General features: G+C 38.9%; 1 protein-coding gene across 1 annotated transcript in view; it reads right to left on the bottom strand.

The window, feature by feature from the left end:
* Positions 1-24,715, bottom strand: part of SORCS3 (sortilin related VPS10 domain containing receptor 3) — a 609,733-nt gene that overhangs the window by 7,400 nt on the left and 577,618 nt on the right. The window contains exons 21-25 of the mRNA XM_002756582.7: positions 11,064-11,187; positions 9,544-9,656; positions 4,322-4,453; positions 1,970-2,069; positions 882-987 (exon numbers count right to left, since the gene is read on the bottom strand). Coding sequence (XP_002756628.3) covers positions 882-987; positions 1,970-2,069; positions 4,322-4,453; positions 9,544-9,656; positions 11,064-11,187 — 575 coding nt within the window. The remainder of the gene's footprint in view (positions 1-881; positions 988-1,969; positions 2,070-4,321; positions 4,454-9,543; positions 9,657-11,063; positions 11,188-24,715) is intronic.

The raw sequence follows: 24,715 nt of genomic DNA, 5'->3' as shown, positions 1-24,715 counted from the left end.
AGTGTAGCTTTGTTGATTTCTTAGTACCTAGCACCTATATACATTATGACATTTAAATCATATACCAAACCTATAAAATATTATTGCTATCCTCATTTTACCAATGAAGAAATTAAGACTTAGAGAGGCAAATACAATTGCCCAAGTTTACAAATGCTAAACATTAAAATTGGGTCTTATTTCAGAGTTTATACTCTTAATTCTCTTAATTGGTATATATCCCAGTAGATGTTATAATTTGAATGTTGGTACAGAATTACTGATTTCAATTTTATGCTTTTACTAAGTATCTGTTATACCACCCCTTCTGTAGCTTTCAAAAAAAATATCTCAAGACATGTGGAGTTTCATTCTCCTAATCAATTTCCCTTTAAAACAGGAAAAAGAGGAAGAGGGATGATAGCTGAATATGTTTAGCATGCAAATTTAAACAGAGACACTGAATAGCTGTAACAGGAGATAAGAAAATGCATCTGTGTCTGTACATATGAGTATCAGATTCTAACTGCATTTTCTCTATTTAACCACCTGAATGGATATTGATCTGTATAAAAAGATCTTCTGAATATATAAGACCTTACTTTAGAAATTTGATTGAGGTTTGAAAACCCCTTACATTTCTCCTGAAGATAATAAATTGATTTCATTCATCAGCCTTTATTTACCTAACTCATTATACCTATAAATCATAATAGAGTTCAGAGTCTCAACTCATTTCTTCTCTGACTCTCAACCATTCTTGTTTCTATCCATTGTCAAACAGAAGTTCAAGGAGAATTAAAATCACATTCTTGAGATGAATTTAGTTAAGTTAGTTACAGGAGGAATCATTTGCAATGACTCCAGCGCCAAGATCTAAACTGAGTGATAACAGCACATACCTTTTAAACTTGTAGATCAAAAACACAGCCAGGCCAACAAATACCACTGACAATAGCATAAGCATGGCTGAGCTGCTGTGCCCAGTACTGGAGTCCACCAGTGGAGCTAGGAGGGAAGAAGAGATAAGGAAAAGAACAGATATGTTCACTTGGAAGCTGTTAGCTGGAGGAAGTATTCACCGAAGGAAGGAGGCCACTGATCTCCATCCTTCTGTCTAGTCTCCAATTCCGCTGCCTGATACCTGGGTACAGATAGCCTGGCTTCAATGATGAGAATGGTACCTGATTACCACTTCTTGGGGAAAGTAAACTTCTCTGTTCAGCCTAGGGAAACTTGCTAGTTCTTGGTATAAATTGAACAATGGATATCCAGCTCAGGGGAGTGGAAGAAGGGCTCCAATGCTCTTTCTCTTAGACAGCCTGTGTGCCTGTCCACATGATTACATGCAATATTTCATTCTCTTCCTTTACACTGTTCTGGTAAAAACCCACTGGATGGGCACATTTGTGACCTACACAGTGGAAAAGTCTTACATTACTATGAACCATTTAGCAAACAGGCTCTCCGAGAGCCAAAAGTAGATGCCCAATGGGCCATGCCTTTTTAGATTTTTTTCATAAGCAGACCAACTAGAGTTTGTTCCTGTTTCTACTTTGACTCATACATTGTAAACTAGAAGGAAGTTTTAAAGTTCTATGGCCTACCATTCAACATTCCTAAAATCAGAAAATCATATGAATGAAGAGAGCTGGAAGACTACCCAATGTAATTCCAACTGTCACAGACAAAATAAATAAATACACAAACAAACAAATAAATAAGGGTAAGACCCAAAGAAATTGTAGGTTTTCTCCAAGACCTTCTAGAGATTCAGTGGCAAAGCTACTCCTAAGAAAGTGTTCCTGCAGGATGCCTTCAGAACAATGTGACTGATGTGATCAATTCTTCTGAATCTTCACTACAAAAAGGACCCTTTTACAAAGCCACTTTCAGGCACTGTGGAGCAGGGTTTCATGATTCTCTCCTCCTTTTCTCTCTGCAATAACAGATTATCTTTCCCATTTCCCCAGTTCCCAGTGGCACTCACCTAATGTCAGCTGTGTGACATACACAATGACTTGTACTCCTGGCTTCAGCTCAAACTGGACCAAATTTTGGTTGAGAGCATTAAACAGTGTTTCTACAATCTGAAAAACAAAAAGACAGGATTTGTGGTGTGATGTGACATGCAATGATGCTCCCGCATGGGGTAAGAAACCAAGGAGAAGGTCAACAGGTAAAGTGACCATGGTTCAATTAGGGACAGGATATTGGAACATGTTTATCAATTTGGTTCTCACTGCCCTTGGAGCCTTGTGAAGCCAAGGAAGTATAGTTGACCCTTGAACTATACAGTTTTGAGCTCAGCAGATCCACTTTTATGTGGATTTTTTTTTCAAAGTGGAGGAAAATATAATATTCACAGGATGTGAAACCTGCATATACAGAGGCCAAACTTCTTTTTTTTTTTTTTAAGATAGAGTCTCACTCTGTCACCAAACTGGAGTGCAGTGGCCTGATCCCAGCTCATTGCAACCTCCGCCTCCTGGGTTCAAGCGATTCTCCTACCTCAGCCTCCTGAGTAGCTGGGATTACAGGTATGTGCCACCATGCCCAGCTAATTTTTGCAATTTTAGTAGAGACGAGGTTTTGCCATGTTCTTACATGCAGACTCTGCAGGGCCAACTGCAGGACTTGAGGATGCACAGATTTGGTGTATCGGAAGTCCTAGAATTATTCTCCTCTGTATACTGAGGGATAACTATAGATGGTAATATTTGCTTATTCTGGAGAGGAGAGTGAGACAGAAAGAGGCATGGCTACAGTCGCTGGTGAATTAGAGCTATAATAATAGACACAGGTGTTTCATTCAACTCCCATTTCACTGCTCTTTTATCTGTGCCTTTATAACACCATAAGAAGACCCGTTATGGGTTCCAATGAAAGAAGTTCAACCCATCATTAGCTCTGTAATCTGATTAAGTCATACACACAGGGGACGTAGGCCCTTGCCAGGATTAAAGCAGGCACATATACTCCCAGCCCACTCCTCTGCATTTTCTGTCTTAGAGACAATGGGAGGCAAACATCAAAGCAGAAGCTGCCTCCTTTTTATGGGATAATTTTTGCTCTTTACTTTTCCCTCACAAGTCTCAGAACACATAACATCGATTTAATCACTCTGTAATTCCCACATGAAAGCTGAGGCTGACTTGGGCTGTTGTCCCTAACTCTTATCTCGCTGTACGTGCCTTAATATCACAGCTGCTATTCATCACTGTAATTACCTATTTATCTAAATGGATGGATATTGTAGCTTCCAAATATAGTTCACACATGCCACTTGCTATTTCAGAATAAAGAGGTCTTGTAAAAGTGATGTATGCATTGGGAAGCTGGATTTATTTCTGGCCAACTTCAATATGCAACCCTGTAATGCAAGAAATTATTTCCCAGAGAAACTGCAATCACATCTGTACTGCTCAAGGTCTGCGGATGGCTGTAAGGATGGAGTGATGGTCAGTGAGTATCATAGGGACACAAAATACATCTGTACAACGATTACCTCATATGGGAGCAAATGTGTTTGACTCATGCCATTTTCTGCAGCCTCAGGCTCACTTATTTCTACTTCATCTGACTTAGCATCATGGGAAAGAAGGGAAGGGCGAAACAGTGCAGCCATTAAGACCTCAGGAGGACTAGAGGGTGAACAGGAGAAACGCCAGTCCTGCCATTCCCTTTACTTCCAGGACTGTGTGCAGATCACAGTTGTTTTATATGCCCATTTGATAAAAACAGTAAATCACAATCCCTTTTGGAAACGTTGCTTCCTTAGTTAAAGCAAAGTGAGGCAGTACACACCTCTCCAATGAATCATGTTTGAAAGCAGTTCATTTTCTCCCCAGAAGCAGAGCTTAAAATTGGCCAGGATCTCTAGGGGCTAGTGCAGTTTAAAGACAAGAGGCACATAGTCCCAGAAATAGACAAGGAAATTCAAATCCCCACCTCTCTCTCTCCCTCTCCTTCCTTCCTCTCTCTCTCTCTCTCTCTCTCTCTCTCTCTCTCTCTCTCTCTCTCTCTCTCTCTCTCTCTCTCTCTCTCTCCTGCCTTCCTTCCCCTGTACCCCAGGAGGAGTCATTGGGAGGGAGCTATGAGCTGGTGCAGGAATGTCAGACATTGGAATGAATAACGCCGGGTGCCATTCCTTCCTGAGTAGCTGAATACTCCAGTCTATTTACACCTGTGTTTATTCTGGATAAGGGCGACAGCTCTTCAAAACCTTGGCTGTTGGGGCAATGGAAGAGAGCCTGTATCCCTTTCAGGCTAAAAACAGCTTTGTGCCCCCTCAGGGTGTAGGGTGCAGGCAAGGGTCACAGCCAGATTTCTTCTCACTTACTTGCTCCAGGTCCCCTTCGTTGCCTTTCCTCCTCTCTGTCAGGTTCTTGGGTGGTAGAATGAAAAGCTCTGCTGAAGTAGGGAGGCCAGGGAACACGGCAATGAGGATCTGGTCCTCTGGGACACTGGTTACCTGCAAGGATGTTTAGACAAAGAGAGGTTGTGGAGGAGCCATCCCTCCCCAAATCAATGACAAGGGCAGAGTGTGCACAGCCAGGGGCTCATACAAGTTTTTCAAAGGCAGCTTCTTAGGCATAGGCTCCAGTATACACTCAGGCCTTCTTTCAGTTTTTCCCTTAGATCTGCTGGGTAAAAAATTAGTTTCACTACATCCTCTGCCTTTATATACATTTTTACTGAAACTAGAATGGTATTACAAATGATTTTCAAAACATTACTTGTTGGGAACATTTACAAAAGTTGCTCTCATATTTTCCATTTTTCTATGAGGGCTAGAGCTTCTGGCTGAAACACAGGATGGCTGCAAATGAGGAAAAAGGAGTCATAAACAAACATGGGAAAATGCAAATTTAAAGAAAGCCAAGCAACACTTACTTTCACTTATTAACACAGGATTTTTGCTTAAGTGTAATAGATAATATTGGTAAGACTGCAGTGAAGGAAGTTCCCTCATTTGGCGCTGGCAGTGCTAAAAATTGATACATATTATACATATTGCCAATTTGTTTTCTGAAATACTTAATTTAAAGGCCATAAAAATATTCATACCCTTCAGTCAGTTACTGTAACTTGGCGAGTTTGTTCTAAAGACATAATCCAAAATATAGGAAAAGCCATATGCAGGAAAAAAAAAAATACAACATTACTTGTAATAGTAAATAAATGGGAAAACCTCCAGTATTCAAAAAAATTAAGTAAATACTGGTATAATCTCCTGATACAGTATTATGCTACCAGTAAGATGGTAATGAGTACTATGACACAACATAGAAATTACTTATGATAGCTGCATTCCAATCTATTTCCCTACATTTCTTTGGTTACAACTCTATAAAAATACACATGTACAGAAGAAAAAAAACAACAAAATACTAAACGCTGTTAAGAGGCAGGGAATGCAAATGAATTTGTCTATTCTTGAGTGGTTAGTAAAAGAATGATACTGCTTTTGTGATAGAAACTGAAGAGTGAGCTTCAGTCTGAAGGCAAATTTTTAAAGAAAATAGGATGCTGAGTTCTCCCCTGTGAAGGGTATGGTTGTTCTTTCCTATATGTCTCCTGAAGATCTTTTACCCAGATCACCACTGTCTCTTCTGCCACTCCAAATACGTAATTTGTGAAGCAGGCGAAGTATCCCCATCCCCCAAGAAGTGCCCCTGACTGTCTCTGCCTGCAGTGGTCTCTTCCACTCTAGCCTCCCACCCCAAACGCCTCCAAATGATCATATCCATTGTATTTCAGAGATATACGAATCGTGTCTTCCATGACACAGAATTACATATGTCTGGTGTAGTCTTTTCTCAGATAGATTCTGATACGGTTAGGCTTTGTGTCCCCATCTAAATCTCATCTTGAATGGTAATACTCACAATCCCCAGGTGTTGAGGGAGGAACCAGGTGGAGGTGATTGAATCCTGGGGTGCTTTCCCCAGTTCCGTTCTCATAATGAGTGGGTTCTCATGAGATGTAATGGTTTTATAAGGGGCTTTCCCTCTCCGCTCTGCCATGCTTCTCTCTCCTGTCACCCTATGTAGAGGTGCCTCTGCCAGAATTGTTAAATCTCTTGAAGCCTTCCCAGCCATGCAGAACTATGAGTCAGTTAAACCTCTTTTCTTTATAAATTACCCAGTCTTAGCAGTTTGAGAATGGACTAATACAGGTTCTTATGGTGTGATTGCCCAGATATTTCTGTCTGGGGTCTCACTGTTTCAAAGAATGTTTGACACAGAGTAAAAATTAAATAAATAGTTGATAGATTGAGCAGAAGCAGAGGAGTTGGTTGTTTTCCTTTTGCTCTGTTCTGATTCCTATTTGGAATTAGGCTTACAGATCGGAGTTAGCTCTCAGGGATATGATAAAGAAATGTGAGAGAGCCAGCCTGCAGGGAAATAAGAAGCAGCAGTCAGATGCCTTAAGAGTCTACCAACTAGGAAGGCATCCTCTTAAAACCTTGAGGTGGTCAGCTTGATGCCTCACCATCCTTCCAAGGCATGATCTTGGGTAGCAGGAGGTCTCAATGCCCAAGTCTGTAAGACAGGAGGCATTCTCCTAACCTTAAAGCAAATCTCAGGAGGCCAGGGGTGAAATGCAGAAAATCACCCAGTGGAGTGAATGAGGGGTGGTGAGTTTATAAGTGCCTTCACTGGTGTGACCCTTTATCTCAGGAAAGAACAATGTTAGGGAGGTGTCAGTCCATCAAGGCCCTTGGAGGGACCTTGGAGCTATGTATCTAGATTTATTTAATCCATCCAAAGGGACATGTGAGTGATTAGTCCTTTGTGAGATTTGAGGCCTGAGAATCAACTGACAGGACTATTATTGTTGCAATTACCAACTTATTTGCTAAAAGGCTAGCATGTTTTTAATGAATATAACCATAAAAAATACCCAATTCTGGATGCTTTGCACCCAAATGCTATGATCTAAATGTTTTTGCACCCCCACCCCATTCATCTGTTAAAACTTAATATCTAATGTAATGGTATTGGGGGAGACTTGAGAGGTGATTGGGTTGTAAGGGTGGAGCCCTCATGAATGGGATTAGTGCCTTTATAAAAGAGATCCCGGAGAGTCCCATTGCCCTTTCCACCACATGAACACACAGAAAGAAGGTTCTGTCTATGAACAAGTAAAGAGGCTTTGACCAGACATCAAATCTGCAGGCATCTTGATCTTGGACTTACCCGCCTCCAGAATTGTGAGAAATACACTTCTGTTGTTTATTAGCCACTCAGTTTATGGAGCCTTGTTATAGCAATTCAAACAGTCTAATAGACTAACACAACATACGTAGCAGTCTCATTCTCATCTCTCTTTGCAGTAGCATTATCTTGGTTTACTGCAACCTCCACCTCCTGTGTTCAAGCGATTCTCCTGCCTCAGCCTCCTAAGTAGCTGGGACTACAGGCATGTGCCTTTTTAATTTTCTTTTCATAGAAATGGGAATTTCACTGTATTGCCCAGTAAAACTGGGCAATCTGCCCACCTCAGCCTCCCAAAGTGCTGGGATTACAGATATGAGCCACTGCACCCAGCCCTCATTCTCATCTCTTTCTACAAACAGTCTCTCTGTAAAAAGATTTAAAGTGTAGTAACTCTTACAGACCACTCCACACAAGAATGCTCCTATGTCATCCTCTCCTGTTTGGTCTTCTTACTATCTGTCAGCTCATTCTCCATGTCCTCCCCGGATCTTTCTTCTCTGCCTTGGAGAACCACCAGCAGTGTGTCTGCCTTGCCCCTAACTCCTTTGGAGAGTCTAACAACCTCCACAGCCTCTTGTCTTACATCTCCCTCCAGCATGAACCTCTGCTTGATCTTCAGATCCATATTTTCAACCCTCCTGGTCATCTTCACCCATTTTTTTCTCACGTGCTCCAGACTTATATTAAAAGTCAAATCATTATTCTTTCCCAAGTGTGTTTCTCCTCCACAATCCCCATCTTGATTAATGTAAAGCCATCTCCTACCTGCTCTTGTCATCAGAGAATTTCTCTCTCCTTCTCACCCGCACTACATTTCATTAGTCACCAATCCTATTGTTCAACTTTTTAAGTAGCCATTGCCTGTTTTTCTTCAGCACCTTATATTTCTGGCCTAGTTAACTTCAGTGGTCTTTTAGCTGGTCACCTTTTGAGAAATGTCTCCCCCACTATGCTCCCTTCCTATCTCAGCTTGTCCTCTGCATTGCCACCAGAATGGGTTACTGAAATATAAACCTATTCTCTTATTGAAATTAAAAAAAAAAAAAAACACTTTTCATACTTCCCAGTGCCTAAAGAATAGATGTCAAGCTTCGATTGGCTTCTCAGACCCTATACAATAGGACATAACCATCCTAGTTCAATTTTAGCTGCACCCGCTCTTACAACCTACAGACTGGCTACACCAGTCTCTTTGTCATTTCCCAAATGTGCTGTTCTCTTTAAATAGTCCATGACTTTGCACATGCTGTTCATTCAGACACCATCCTGACCCTGTTAACTGACATTCTCCCTTGAAAACAGTTCAAGTATCATCTCCAAAGCCATTCCAAGAGTTCAACAACTATTTACTGAGTTGCAAATCTGTGCCAAGTCTTCATGTCCCTAGATAGAGTGAATCACATCGTTCTCTCTGCCCCATAGAGATGCTGGCCGTGCCTCTAGCTTGGAGCTACTTATACATTAGACTTCTACATTTCAACTGACCATGTTTTATTCATCAATATACTCTAGTGCCTACTTCTGAGAAAATGTTTAACAAAATCCTTTTACTTTCTCGAAGGTAAATCTAACCTTGGATTAATTCTGTTACCCTGCTGGAATGCTCTGTTTCCTGGCCCGTAGCATTCTGAGTGCCACCTGTGGCCAATGGTAGTCTTGTGAGTGTAAATGTTTGGTTAAGAAGACCCTCTTGGTGAACAAAGAGCCAGCCAAGTGCATAACATTAGTAACAACTGAGTGAGTGGTCCATCGTTCATGCATTAAACAGTTCAAGCCCCTCTCTCAGGAAAAATTCATATTAAACATTGGGCCAGTTTCCTTCTTCAAACATTGAACTAGACTCTCTTTTATACTTTTCTCTCCCTCCTTCTTTAATCCAGCAAGTTTTTCTTTTTTCTTTTCTTTTTTGATAGAGTCTTGCTCTGTCACTCAGGCTGGATGCAATAGTGCAATCTCAGCTCACCTCAGTCTCTACCTCCAGGGTTCAAGCAATTTGATTCTTGTGCCTCAGCCACCTGAGTAGCTGAGATTACAGGCATGCACCACCATACTCAGCTAATTTTCATATTTTTAGTAGAGACAGAGTTTTTCTTTGTTGGCCAGGCTGGTCTCAAACTCCTAGTCTCAAATGATCCACTTGCCTTGGCCTCTCAAAGTGCTGGGAGGAGAGATGACAGGTGTGAGCCTCTACGCCCGGCCTTTCTCTCACTTTTTACAGAGAAATAACCTTTATTCAATTGTAGAATGCAGTTTAAATCCATGCAAATCTATTGTGGACCACACCATCTAGTTATTTTCTTTATTCACAAGCACTTAAACAAAGACAAAGCCAACTTACTTTAACCAGAGCTCGCTTGATAACATTGCCAATATCTTGTCTCCATTCAGGAATGTCAGGATTGTGGTAATCCAGATTAGGGGAGAATGACAGGAGCTGGGACTGGAAATATTCTGCAGGGAGAGAGAGTGTTCAAGTGAGGCTGGGAGAGTGAGAAGAGAGCGGGTGTGATTGGTGTGGGGCTCCACCATCACCGTGCTTTCGGTAAAGGGTCTACTCTTTCATGAGGCTTCTGATATAATTCCTTGTTCTCAGCTTGTTTCCTGACTTCTGAAAGAAAGTAGAATTTGGTGATTAGAAGTAGATTTGTGTTCCTACCAGTTTTGCTAGTTCCTAAGATCTTAAGCCTTTCTTCTTGTATATTATCTGAAACGAAAGACAAGCATGAAACTCCAGAAGGAGACTTCTGCTACTGTAGGTGGTACCATGCAGAGCCAACACAAAGCATTAACAATCTAGGCTTGGTTGGAATGCAGTCTTTTCACTTCTCCTTCCTTAATCCCTTTGCCCATTTTGCTAGAAACTGCCTCTAAGCATTAGAAAACAGGTTGAAACTTTGTATCTTGAACTGATTGGTGAATATACAAGTGTATTCTCTTTGTGGCAATTCAAAAAACTAAACACTGGTACCCTGTACACTTTTCTGTATAAAATTTTAAAATTCAATTAAAATGTTTACTTTGAAAGAAACACACACAAACCTTCCACATGCCCTTTGAAGAGCCTGAGAAGTTTGCAGAACTATAGGAAGAGGAATTTACCTGGCGTGAGGCTGGAGGAACATAATCTGAGTCAGAGGATCATATGCCTTCATTTAATTTTCTAGAAAACCACAGTGATAGTGGTTGTGTCTAGGGGCCTGGGAGAGGTTGTGTGAAATGGCAATAGGGGCACTTATAAATTATTAAGTTTATAATAAACTTAAGAATCATTCTCCAGGAGTGAGAACAGAATGGTAGTCCTATTTACCACTCTTCTGCCTTAGTCCTAGCTTATTCTCTGAGCCTTATTATCTAGTTTTTGAAGCCAGTGATATCCAAATCTCCAACAATCAAGAAAGCCATTGGTAGTGAATCGGTCATCTCATTAACTAAGCAATGAGTCCTATAAGGCAGGGATTATAACTCTTGTCCTCTGGAAATCGCTGGTCTCATCTCACAAAGAGTGTGTCCTGCATATCTGCTGTAGATACCTCAGCTGGACAAAAGATCTAGCCCTTTCTATGACAGTCTTTCTATCTTTCATTTCCTTCAATTTATGATACGTGTCTTTGTCTAAGGAGAACCCCAAATGGGTTGTGAGACAGACATAACACAGGGGACAACAAATACCTGTTTGTGATATACATCTCTTACAACCTCAATCTCTAGGTAGGAGTTAGGTTTGGAAACTCCTTGTGGACTTAGGTAATGTTCCCAGGGGCTGAGGAATTTCCACGACACTTAATGATTGCAGGGAGGGTGGGCAGAGGAGATGAATTGAGTGCGAAGGAGCATGACAGAACAATTTTCAGGGCTTACCATGAACTGCGATCTCCTTTGTGTCCTGGATAAGGGCATTTCCAGCAGCCACCTGGACTGTGATGGTGTTGGTTCCCTCTGCAAGGAATGTGAAGGAAATGCTGCTGTCCAAAGTGATGAGAGGCTACAAGAAGTAATAATACTCATTCAGTCTTATGTGAGATATCAACTTTCCTTCCTTTTCTGAAATTCTCAGACTGCCATCCCAACTTGGAAAAGAAATTTAAAAACTTAATAGTTTCTTTAAACTGTGATTATTCTTCCAGTAAGTATCTAGGAAAAATATTAGTATACTTGAAACACATTATAAAATGTTAAATTCTAGAAACAAGGATAAGACTGGGCATCCTGGATTTTGCATGTCATTCCTTCTCCTGCGGCAAAGTAGAAACAACTTTTGTAATCTGTTTCTGTTAGCTTTGGGAATAAAAGATCATTTATCTTTTCCTCCAATATCTGGTATCATTTATAGTTTCATCCTATATTTCATTGGACTATGAGACCTCTCTGAGAAGTGATCACATGTTATGTACTTCTCTATTGCCCACCCTAAGCACATTGTCTTTTTTTTGTTTTTGTTTTTGTTTGTTTTTGTTTTTTTTTTTTGAGACAGAGTCTCGCTCTATCACACTGTCACACAGGCTGGAGGGCAGTGGCGTGAATCTCAGCTCACTGTAACCTCTGCCTCCTGGGCTCTAGCAATTCTCCTGATTCAGCCTCCTGAGTAGCTGGGACTACAGGCACATACTACCACACCCAGCTATTTTTTTGTATTTTAGTAGAGATGGGGTTTCACCATGCAGCGCAGACTGGTCTCGAACTCCTGAGCTCAGGTAATCCACCTGCCTCAGCCTCCCAAAGTGCTAGGATTACAAGTGTAAGCCACCACGCCCAGCTGCACATTGTCTTTCACAGAGCAGAAAATATATGTAAATTAGATGCACCATCAGATTACTGACTTTTTACATTATTATATCTGTGTTTTCCATTGCTAGACATTTTTACCATATTTAATAGGTTGATAAATACACAAATATTCATATTTGGGAACATATCTTAATCTTTTTTTCTGTTTTTTCCCCCTAATTATTATAACAGATAGGAACTTCTCAAGGATGGAGAGAGAAACAGAATGCAGTTATCTTGGAATTTACAGAGGATATCCAGGACCCCTGTGGATATAAAAATCCATGCATACTCCAATCCTACTGTAGGCCCTCCATATCTGCAGGTCTTGCATTCTTTAAATACTGTATTTTCAATCTAAGTTTGGTTACAGATGTGGATCCTAATATGGAGGGCTGACTGTATTTCTTGAAAAAAACCCACATATAAGTGGACCTGTGCATTTCAAACCCTTGTTGTTCAAGGATCAGCCCTAATTATATCTTTTTTTTCCTGGAAAGAAGAATCTTGATAAAAAGCAGATGCTTACTGGAGAGAAGAGAGTACAGATCTTGAGATTGGAGACTCATTATCCAGTGGGCATCTTAAAGTCAATGCCCTCTTGAATTTTCTATTGTTTGAAAAGTGAGATGTAGCAGTTGGAGGCTGATCTAAGGCAGCTGATAGAGAGATGCCACAAGAACAGATGAGCAGCCTCCCTCTCCTCTCTTGGTGTCAGGATGACAGCAGGATGGAGAATAGCAATTTAGCCACTTAGGGAATGCACAGAGCTGCCCTTTAAGTGGGGCACGACAGCCCCTCATAGCACACCCATGTATTGCCTGGATTCATGTGTATAAAGCCCTGTAGAGGCTCCCAGATGAAGCTTTCAGATGGTGTCCCCACTATAATACTGAAATTCCTTTCTAGCTCAGAATTTTTAACTGGGCCTTTGAAACAGTAATTTAATTCTTCTGCTTTAAAATTCTATTGCTCTCTTTTATGATCAAGTTGATGGCTAGAGTTAGACAGGATTAGAGATACTGCCCTAAGCGTCTGACATACTTTCTTTTTCTATTTGGCAAATGAAAGGAGAAAGGGAGTATGGAAAGAGATATGCTTCCCTTAACTAAGGGAAAACCTCAGGGTTCAGGCATTCTTCCCCAAACTTATGCCTGGGTGATGACATGCACATGGTGTGACCTTCTGAATTAATCAGCAGATGAAGTGTTAAAGTAGGTTCTGACACGAACATAAAATCAAAAGGGTCAACAGTGGCTGCTTATAGCTCTGTTTGGACAAGGAAGCTGAAGTCAAATTGGGCTCAGCACAGCAATGTCAATCAGGGCCATGGAATAAGGGAATAACTACGTGTGTTACCACAGAGTCACCATTTCTAGTATAATTAGAACAGTGACTTGAAACTCACTCTGTTACAGTTTGAATCAATAACCTTAGGCAAAGTTTGTCCCCATTCTGGGCCTTACTTCTTTATCTGTTAAATGAGTGCTTTGGGTTAGGTGATCTGTGAGGACTCATTCAGCAATCAGAATCTGCTGCACTGACAAACTGATCTAGGCAAAATTTATAGTTTCTACTGATCAACCCATCAGGTCTTAACCTGTCAGAAAACCTTCAATTGCTTTGCTACATTCTTTAAAAAGACAATGAGGACCTGACAAAAACAAGCAATGGGGAAAGGACTCCATGTTTAACAAATGGTGTTGGGAAAACTGGCTAGCCCTGTGCAGAAAGCAGAAACTGGACCCCTTCCTGACACCTTACACTAAAATTAACTCCAGATGGATTAAAGACTTAAACATAAGGCCTGGCACCATAAAAACCCTAGAAGGAAATCTAGGCAAAACTATCCAGGACATAGGAGTAGGCAAGGACTTTATGAACAAAACACAAAAAGCATTGGCAACAAAAGCCAAAATAGACAAATGGGACCTAATCAAACTCCACAGCTTCTGCACGGCAAAAGAAACAGTCACTAGAGTGGATCGGCAACCAACAGAATGGGAAAAAATTTTCGCAGTCTACCCATCTGACAAAGGGCTGATATCCAGAATTTACAAAGAACTCAAACAGATTTACAGGAAAAAAACAAACAAGCCCATTCAAAAGTGGGCAAAGGATATGAACAGACACTTTACGAAAGAAGACATATATGAGGCCAACAATCATATGAAAAAATGCTCATCGTCACTGGTCATCAGAGAGATGCAAATCAAAACCACATTGAGATACCATCTCACGCCAGTTAGAATGGCGATCATTAAAAAATCTGGAGACAACAGATGCTGGAGAGGATGTGGAGAAAAAGGAACACTTCTACACTGTTGGTGGGAGTGTAAATTAGTTCAACCATTGTGGAAGACAGTGTGGCGATTCCTCAAGGCCTTAGAAATAGAAATTCCATTTGACCCAGCAATCCCATTACTGGGTATATATCCAAAAGACTATAAATCGTTCTACTATAAGGACACATGTACACGAATGTTCATTGCAGCACTGTTTACAATAGCAAAGACCTGGAATCAACCCAAATGCCCATTGATAATAGACTGGATTGGAAAAATGTGGCACATATACACCATGGAATATTATGCAGCAATCAGAAATGATGAGTTTGTGTCATTTTTAGGGACATGGATGAATCTGGAGAACATCATCCTCAGCAAACTGACACAAGAACAGAAAATGAAACACCACATATTCTCACTCATAGGTGGGTGATGAAAAATGAGAACACATGGACACAGAAAGGGGAGTACTAAACACTGGGGTCTATTGGGGGGAAAAGGGGAGGGCCAGTGGGAGGGGGAGGTGGGGAGGGATAGCCTGGGGAGAAATGCCAAATGTGGGTGAAGGGGAGAAGAAAAGCAAAGCACACTGCCATGTGTGTACCTACGCAACTGTCTTGCATGCTCTGCTCATGTACCCCAAAACCTAAAATCCAATAAAAAGTAAAAAAAAAATAAAAATAAAAATAAAAAGACAATGAGGTATCTCTAAACACCTAACAGAGTGGCTAAATATATATATATTTTATGATGATATCAAGTAATATTGAAGATGCCAGGTCATTAGGACTCACAGAATTCTGGTAGAAATGTAAAATGGTAGAACCACTTGGGAAAATATTTAGTTTTATAAGAAATTTCAGAACTTTTTCCAGAGTGGTGTGATAGTGACAGGAGCCAGCTAAATGCCTAGGCTGATAGGGGCAGGTACCTAGTGAAGCCCCTCCTCCAAGCTGAAGACACTTTAAAGCCTGAAAGCCAAGCTACAAGTTAAATCTTTAGACTGGATTGAAAAACCTGTCTTCCTGTTTGGCATACTTTCTCTGATTGATCCCCATCCTTCACCTATTTTACATATACCTACCCCTTTCCTAGTTGGTTTTCTATACTGTCATGCCCACCTTTGAGTGGTGTCTTCACTTTATCCTTTTGTGCATACTCACAAACCAATCAGCACACACTCCCCATCCTGTGCCTATAAAGACCCCTCAGTCGGTAGAGAAGAAACTGCCTGACTCCACTTGAAGTGGAGTCAGATAACCTGCACTTCCTGTCCCTTCTCCAGCTTCCCTCTCTCATGAGAGCTGTTTTCAGTGCTCAATAAAATTATCTGCCTTCACCATCCTTCAGTGATCCATGTGACCTCATTCTTCTTGGATGCCAGACAAGAGTTCAGGACCCACCGAGTACAGGTACCCAGAAAGGATATCACACTGGCCCTTTCCTCTCAGTGGCAGAGGGTAGCTACCCCACATGACAAGGCAAGGGGCCAACATGCCACTGTCCACAGATGGTAGAGCTAAAGGAGAACTGTAACACCGCCTCTGGGGCTTCAGGGTAGAGGGCACCCTCACCTGGGTGCTGCTACGTTCCCCCTGAGGTGACACACCTGGCCACAGGCTCTCCTCAGAGCTTGCTCCTGTGTCAGTACCTGGAGCCTCTGGCCAGATCCTGCACTCCCTCACTCACGTGCTCCCTTCTGCAGGGGTTGAGCATGGTGAGCCGAGCAGGGGATGCCCTGCTACAAGTTCAGTAAAGGGGCCAAGAAAAACCCTGCATCAGTTGTACAATATGTATATTTTATGATTTGGCAACTGCAATCCTAAGAATTTAGCCAAGAGAAAAGAAGACGCAAGTATACAAACAACAACAAAAAATGTTCATAGCGGCTTATTCATAGCAGCCCAAAAGAGGAAGCAGCCCAGGAATTCATTAGTAGAAAATTTAGCAGGAAGTAAGTAAATATATATATGTCTTTTTGTATATTATATATATTTATATAAATATGTAACACAGAAAGACAAAGGAATAAGACAAAATAGTATTTATAACTACTAGTTTAGCTTTAAACTATTAGTTTAAAGCTAACATGAATATTTATATATTTTACATTTATATATGCCTATATAATCAGTGTGTGTGTATAATCAGTATGGATGAATTCCCAAACCAGCAAATCCGATTTATGATGAAAAAGTAGAATAGTGGTTGGTTCTGGGACTGGGCTGAACATTGACTGAGAAAAGGCATGGAAGGACTTTCTGGGAGTTTGGATTACACAGGTGAATGTCTTTTTCAAAACTCAGTAAATGCACACTGCTGATTTGTGCATTCCATTGTTGATAGGTTTTATACCCCCACAGAGGTAAAAGTGTAAAGAAATATTCAACTATAGTTAATGTTTTACAAGCTGAATCATTTAGGACAAAGTATACAGGTGTCTTACATTACTTTGAAGTGAATAAAAAATCAAGATAGAATCATGGATGGATATAGAAGGATGAACAGATAGACATGATAGAACATACTGAGCAAATGTTTATGGTAGACTACACATGGTGTGTTTGTGGATGTTCACTGCACAATTCTCTCAGCTTTCTGTTTTGTTTCACTGCCTTCAGCTATTTCTCATCTTTTCCCACCTATCACAACCAGGCATTTTTCTCCCTTAACAGTTTTCTCTTTAGAGAATCTTCACTACTTCCAGCTCATCATCTTCTGCTCTCAGTAGTATACATGGCCCTCTCTCCTTTTTCTGCCCACTATTCCTAAGAGTCAGGTGGCTGGTGCTGTCCTGGGCAATGGAACCTCTTTTGAGAGGAATGGAATTCCTCCTGTCCTAGCAGATTTGATCTTGTCTCCATCTGGCTGTTTCCCTAGGAGATCCAGGGCCCAGCAAGGGTGCAGGGATGCAGGGCAAAGGGAATGCCATCTGAAGTAAGAGAGCATGTGCCCTCCTGCCAGCCAGTCAGGGCACTGAGCCACAGCAAACAAACTGCACTGAATGGGAACACTTGGTCTCCAGGTGGCAAGCCACAGACTCTTGTGTTGGGGAAATGGCAGGAGCTAATTTTGTTTTCCAAATTGCCTTTGTTTCTCATCAGCTGTTATGGCAGCATGGCTGATTTCACCTTCCTTGCAAAGCTGGAACACTCAACAGGATTCTTGAGTTCTTCATCAGCCACTGATATGTGGTGCCCAATGCTAAATTGAATCAAGTATTTTAAGGTTCATTTACTCAAATATATTAGGCAAGCAGACACATTTATTAAGCCAGACCTCTGTTAATCCCAGCAAATTGGCCTTTCAGAGCCCCACAAATCCAACAGGCAGCTGATTGACTTCTCTGTCTCTGTTCTTCATCCAATCTACAGAGCCAGCCCACAGCAAGGCCCCTTAGAAAAATATCTCATGCCATGCCTAGGCTGTGAGCTACATCTCTCCCCACAGAGAATCCCTCATGTGCGACAGGTCACATATTATCCACTGAGCCTGGCAAGAAATTGAGAAAGTTCTGTGTGACTATTTAGTTATGAGATTTCCACTTGACTAATGGAAATAAGCAAGCTGCAGGGAAATCTTTGCATGCAGCCTACATCAGTTTCCTAGACACAGTAAGTCAAGTTAATATGGCACATTCTAAAATCTCAATTTAAAATGCATATCTTGATAAAAGCTGCCAGTCTCAAATTGGACAGACTATGCAGTCACTATGCTTGCCTTATTTAAAACCTTCAGCAGATTATACAGTAATGAGTGCAAAGTTCTCATCACATGCAACGCAAAGGCTGGATATATAATTGTGGATTGTGGATCTACCACATATCGAACTATATAAAAAATCTTAAAAACACACAAAGGCAAAGAAATAAAGCAAAATAGTATCTACAGCTACTAGTTTAGTTTAAACTAAACTGAACTAATGATAGAAGATAGAATCAAATTCATGGTTCTATTTTAAACATGAGTTTAAAATTAAACTAGTAGCTATGGATACTATTAAAGAAATAAAGCAAAGTAGTATAGTAAACTAATCACTTAAAGCTAAACTAATAGTCATAAATACTATCTTGCTTTATTCCTTTGTCTTTGTGTGTTTTTAAGGGAGGAAAAATGACTGGTGGTAATAGGTGGGAAAAGATGATAAATAGTTTAAGGTAGTAAAACGAAACTCCCATATTTTTATGCCTATGGGATTAATGTGAAAATTCACAGGTTTAAAAAGCACTTTTCCTCAAATATAGATACACAAATATCAGAGTTAAATACATACCAAAACTGTTTGACAGTATCTGTCTAAAGTATTACTGTCCAGGAATCTGGTTCTATCTTATATAAATCTACCCTAAATCAGAATTTTTGTGACAAAAGAAAAAGCATCAATTTTTATCATTCAAAGCCATCTGTCATCTATATTCCTCACCTTTCAGCTTTTTCTCCAACTTCTGCCAAAATTAATCCTCTAACCATCACCAAAGCCTAACCTCTATACGAAAATCCCTCCTTCCTCTCTGCCTCAATTCTACTACTCCTTCCATGCCAGCTTAGGCTCCACCTTGTATACAACTCACTCAGGGACCAACAAAGTCTGTATCCAACAATTGTTAGGCTGCTTGACTTGACCAGTAATTTTACATTCCTATTGCATACCTTCTTTTATATTTTCTTGAACGTTAGCCTCATATTCTCAAATAGATTACATGTTTCTTGAAAGCAACAAATGGAATTTACACTGCTCTGTATTCCTCACAACATCTAGCACAAACTACTGGCTCTTAAAAAAGATCCAGAAAAGTACTGATGCAATTTCACATTGACCACTGATAGATTTTAGGCACATGAGCTGGATTTAGTTGGATTTCAGAAAATCTTTCTCTTTTCTATTTACCTATACAACATATTTGCTTGCCAATTATTGCCTATGTGCTCACTGTGCTTTCTTATTGGGGATACAATCTCCCTGAAGCTAAGGAGAATGTCATATGTGTTCTTCTATCCCTTTTAGCAGCATGCAAAAGTCTGATTATAAAGGCAGCAGGCCAATTCACCTTTATCAGTAGGATGATTTAATTCAACTACTTACATAGTAACCTAGTCACACAAACAAACACAAAGACATAAAAATAGCCACAAAGCATCACCTTCCAAGGTTAATGTCTTAATTGTATCTTCTATAAAATGGAATAACTTCTATTTCATCAGTGATGTTCTGATAACAATAAAATAATATGTATGAAAAGACCAGTACACAATGAGTAACAGAAATACATGCTCAAATTAGCATTAGTTCCTTTTACAGGCCAGTTTGCTTGTCAAAGGGAACCAAATAGCTCTAAAAATCACAGTACTCACCACATACCCAGAGACATTCACTCATTTGCCAGCCAAATATAGTACTCACTGGATCAACTAATGGGTGCCATGGCCACCTTGATGTGTTTCTGGCATGGGGTTATCAAATAGCACTGCACTGAAAATGCACCTCTTTCAAATGGACCATGTAACCATTTTTAGAAATTGGAGTGTAATCTATGGAACCAAGTCAGATTTTTAACCTAAATACAAATACTGTTAATGCAAATGATGAGCAAAACAGTGACTACTACTTCCAAATGCTTGATGTGTTCTAAACGTTTTCTAAGCCTTTCTTTACTTAATCCTTGAAGCAGTACTTGATCATAGATACTACTGTTATTACCCAGACGTTACAATCAGTAAAACCGACTCAAATATATTAAATGGTTTGATTAGAGGGATACAGCAAAGAAGATTCTGTCTGGACTGCAACCTAGGTTCGTCTTGTTCTGAAACCACTCTATTCTTCTGCCTCTCATGTATTATCATTCTCTTAGTTCTTTGGGAACAAAACCACCTAGTAAACCTCTGGGACCTGGGTATTTGTGCCGCATTTCATTCTCAAGCTTTTCCTAACCAATGGAATATCCTGGTCACCATTAAAAAAATAAAAAAACTATAATGTCAATATGTAATTTTAAAATGCCCTTTCATAATATGGCATAAGATATATTAGGTAGGTAGGTAGGTAGTAGATAGTAGAGAGATAGATAGATAGATAGATAGAGTGGAGAAACAGAGATATACAGTAGATTTCAAATGATAATTAAGTCATGTTCATATATTACACATTATAGTATACTTGCTTTAGAGAAATTGATACAAACTCAGATTAAGTGACTCATTCAATTTAACATAGATAATTATTTCAGAAACATAAACTAGAATCCCCAATCGCTTTGTCCATTTATTTCTTTTTAATCAAATACCTATTAGACACTGCATGGAATTTCAGGTCTTAGAAGCAGCACTCAAAGAAAAAATAGAGCTGTAGAGAAACATTGTGTCTTCCGTTCCTCCGAGGCTGCTGAGTAAATCACTGTGTTGGTAACAGTCAAGAACTGCCCTTCTTGCACACAGAAATTTCTCAGAAAAGATCACCAGGTAAATGAACTAGAACAAGAAATAATTCTCTGACTTTACAGCCAAACCCTCACATCCACACAGGAGAAATGAACTTAAAATCCTCCGCTTTCTAACTTCTCCCTGAATGACTTTCTCTTTTTCCTTCACTATGTATATCTGCTGGTCTTTGAGGCATGATTTTAGGTTATGTAACCTCCAGGAGATAAATACCTTTAGTGGTGCAGCTGAAGCAACTGGGGCTGGGAAGAGTGCGTGATAAATGGGAATTAGTAGGCCCAAGTTTTATGTTTGGTTCTGCAATTAACCAAGTGTTTGAATTTGGGATGTTCATCTCAGACAGGGAGCTTAACTACTCTAATGTAACAAATAGGGCTTTTATTAAATGCTCTACCCATCTATTGTCCTGGTGTACAATAATCCCAGAAATGGAAATACATTAGTCATCTATACTGAGAAATTAATTTGAAAATATGAGGCACAAATAATGCAAAGAGAAAAGGGTTCCCTGGTCCATGAATCTTGCTCTATATTTTACTAACCCATGCTAAATATAAGTTCTAATAACATAATAAAAAGCATCAATTTATTGAGTACATAGTCTGCGCCAAGTAAATAGTGTTAGCTTAGTTTTCACAACAATCAAGTTGAGATAGGCATTATTCTTTACAGTTTATGGTGAATCAATTATATCTTAGGACAGATAACTTTATCAAGATCTCACACAGCTAAGAAGTAGCAGTTCTGGAAACTTCACCCAAGAAACCCTAAATCCAAGGTCCATGTTCTCTCCACTATATCATGCTGCCTCCCTAAAAAAGATTAGGGATAAGTTATCTCCCACTTATGCAGAAGTAAGGGTAGGGTGAAGTTTTCTTTGGTTGTTATTGACCAGAATATGAATATTTATTTCCCTTCTTTTTAGATATCCAGCATTTCCAAGTCTGATGCTGTACCTTATTTAAATTATGTTTTTTAAGTTAAAGCTTTCTCTATGACAAGAATGCTAATCACATTATGAGTTTAAAAAAAAAAGACAAAAAAACCCCACAAGTCTGAGAGTTCAAAATTCCAGGGGGATTCAGTCATAGGAAGCCTCCCTTGACTTTGTGAATTTTATCACCATTAGGTGACCAGGAACTCCCAAAAAATGTTAAAGAAAATTGCCCTTATGGTTATAGCAGAAGGAGGGGGAAATGATTATTTTGAAATACACATCAGAGCACTACCTTCTTTTTAACAAGGTCTGCTCTCAGAAGAAATTTACAAATAAGAGCCTAAACTGAAGAGGTTTTATAGTCCAAGTAAGCTACAAGAAGTAAAATACCCAACCCCAGCCCACTTTATCTTTCCATATGAGAGAACACAGATACCTACCTACAGTCCACTCTAGCTAATCTAACCAACCTGGGGAATCAGGAGAAGGAGAACAAATAGAAACACCTGTAAATGCCTGAGACCTAATCATAGGTTGCTAAAAGCTTCCCCTGCTTCCACATGCTACCGCCATATTACTAAAGACTGATTTACAGTCATTCCTTTCACTCACTATATCATGTACAGCTATGAAGAAAAAAAGTAAGGTATTATTTTTCCCCTAATACTAAAGGGGAAAAAAACATAGAAGAAACAGAGCAAGTATCAGAGCCAGATATAACAGGGATGTTGCAATGATCAGAGCAGAAATTTGAAATAATTTTGATCACTGTGCTAAAAGATTTAATGGATAAAGTAGACAGCATGCCAAAACAGATGAGTAATGTCAATAGAAAGTTGGATATTCTAAGAGAAAAACAAAAAAAATGCTAGAGATCAAAAACACTATATTGAAATTTTAAAATGCCTTTGATGTGTTTATTAGTAGACTGAACACACTGAGGAAGAATCTCTTAGCCTAAGAACATCTCAATAGAAACTGCCAAAACTGAAAAGCACAGAGAACAAAAGGAAAAAAAAAAGAACAGAATATTGGAGAATGAGGAATAATTGAAAATAGTATAAATGCAGATAATGTGAATAACAAAAAAAGAAACAGAAAAAGTCTTAATAATAACTGAGAATCACAGCAAAGTAATGTCAGATGCCAAACCACAAACACACAAAACTCAGAGAACACTGAGAAAGATAAATGCTGAAAAATCTACACCTAGATGTATTGTTTTCAAACTACAAAAAAATCAAAGATTAAGAAAAAAATCCTGAGAGAAGCCAGAGGAAATAAACAACTTCCACATAAAGGAGAAGAGATAAGAATTATACCCAATGTCTCCCCAGAAACCATGTAAACAAAAAGAAAGTAGAAATATTTAAAGAGTTGAGGGGGAAAAAAACCCACAATTTAGAACTCTTTACCCTGCAAAATTATCCATCAAAAGTGAAGAAGAAAAAATGCTTTCTCAAATAAAGAAAAAAATTTAAAATGTGTTGTCAGTAGATCTGTTTTGCAAAAAAACATTAACATTTCTTCAGACAGAAGGACATATAGGTCAGAAACTTAAACCACATGAAGAAAGAAAGAACACTGTTGAAGAATAAATGAAGGCAAAATTTTTTTAGAAAACTATTATTCTTAGTTGACTTAACAGAAAAAAAAATTGTTCAACATAATAATACCAACAAGGTATTTGATTATGTATACTTATGTATATATCTTATTTATGTTTATATACAAGTGAAACGAGTGACAACAGTGAGAGAACAGACAAGAGACAAGAATTTATAATTTTTACTAAAAGCCACTCTCACTACTATTAAAGTGGCATAGCACTATTTAAAATAGGCTTGGATTCACTGTAAATGTATATAGCAAATTCTAGAGCAATCACTTTAAAGAGTTTTTTAAAAAGTATGAGTGATATACAAAAATAAAATTAAATCAATAAGGTCATAGTTGAATTTAATAATGCTATCACTCAACTGGACATAACTAACATCTATAGAGTACTTTATCAGACAACAGCACAATACAGTCTTCTAAAGCCCACATAAACATCCACTGAACTAGACTACATTTTGGGCCATAAAACACATTTTAACAAATATGAAAATAAAAATCATACAATGTCTGCTCTCAGACTACAGTTAAACTGAGCAATAAATAATTAATGGAAAGATAACTAGAAAATCCCAAAATACACAGAGATTAAACAAGACACATCTCAATAACACAGAAGTAAAAAAACACATGTCAAGAGAAATTAAAAGTATTTTCAACTAAATAAAAATTTAAAATAAAACTAACAATTGTGGGATGCAGCAAAAGCAGTACTTAGAAGGAAATTTATAGCATTCAGTGTATATATTGGAAAAGAAGAAATATCTAGAATTAGTTATCTAACCTCTCATCTCAAGAAACAAGAAAAAGAACAAAACTCCAAAGTAAGCAGAGAAAAAGAAATAATAAAAACAAGAACAGAAATCAATAAAACTGAAAATAGGAAATTAATAGAGAAAATCAATAAAACAAAAATCTGGTTTTTTGAAAATATCAATAAAGTTGATAAACCTCTGGCCAGGCTAAAAGAGAGGGGACACAATTACTAATATCAGAAATGAAAGAGGGGACATCACTACAAATCTTATAGATATTAAAATGATGACAATTGAATATGTTGAACACTTCTATGCCCACACATTTGATAACCCAGATGAAATAGATCAATTTCTTGAAAGATACAATCTGTTGAAACTCATACAGGATGTAACAGAATATCTGAGCAGGATTATATCTATTAAAGAAACTGAATCAGTAATTAATAACTTTGTGAAAGAGAAAACACCAGGCCCAGATGATTTTACTGGTGAATTCTACTAAACACTTAAGGGAGAAATTATGCCAATTTTCCACATTATTTTTCAGAAAATAGAAGAGGAAAGAATACTTTCTAACTCACTTAATCAAGCCAGCATCAACCAAATACTAAAATCAGGTAAATATATCACAAGAAAGGAAAACTAAATATCAATAACTCTCAGAAACAAAGATGCAAAAATCCTCAATAAAACATTAGTAAATGGAAT

The sequence above is a fragment of the Callithrix jacchus genome, chromosome 12 (genome assembly GCF_049354715.1).
Source record: "Callithrix jacchus isolate 240 chromosome 12, calJac240_pri, whole genome shotgun sequence".
Classification (NCBI taxonomy): Eukaryota; Metazoa; Chordata; class Mammalia; order Primates; family Cebidae; genus Callithrix; species Callithrix jacchus.
The sequence above is the reverse complement of the archived record's forward strand: the minus strand, read 5'-3'. Positions and strand labels throughout refer to the sequence as shown.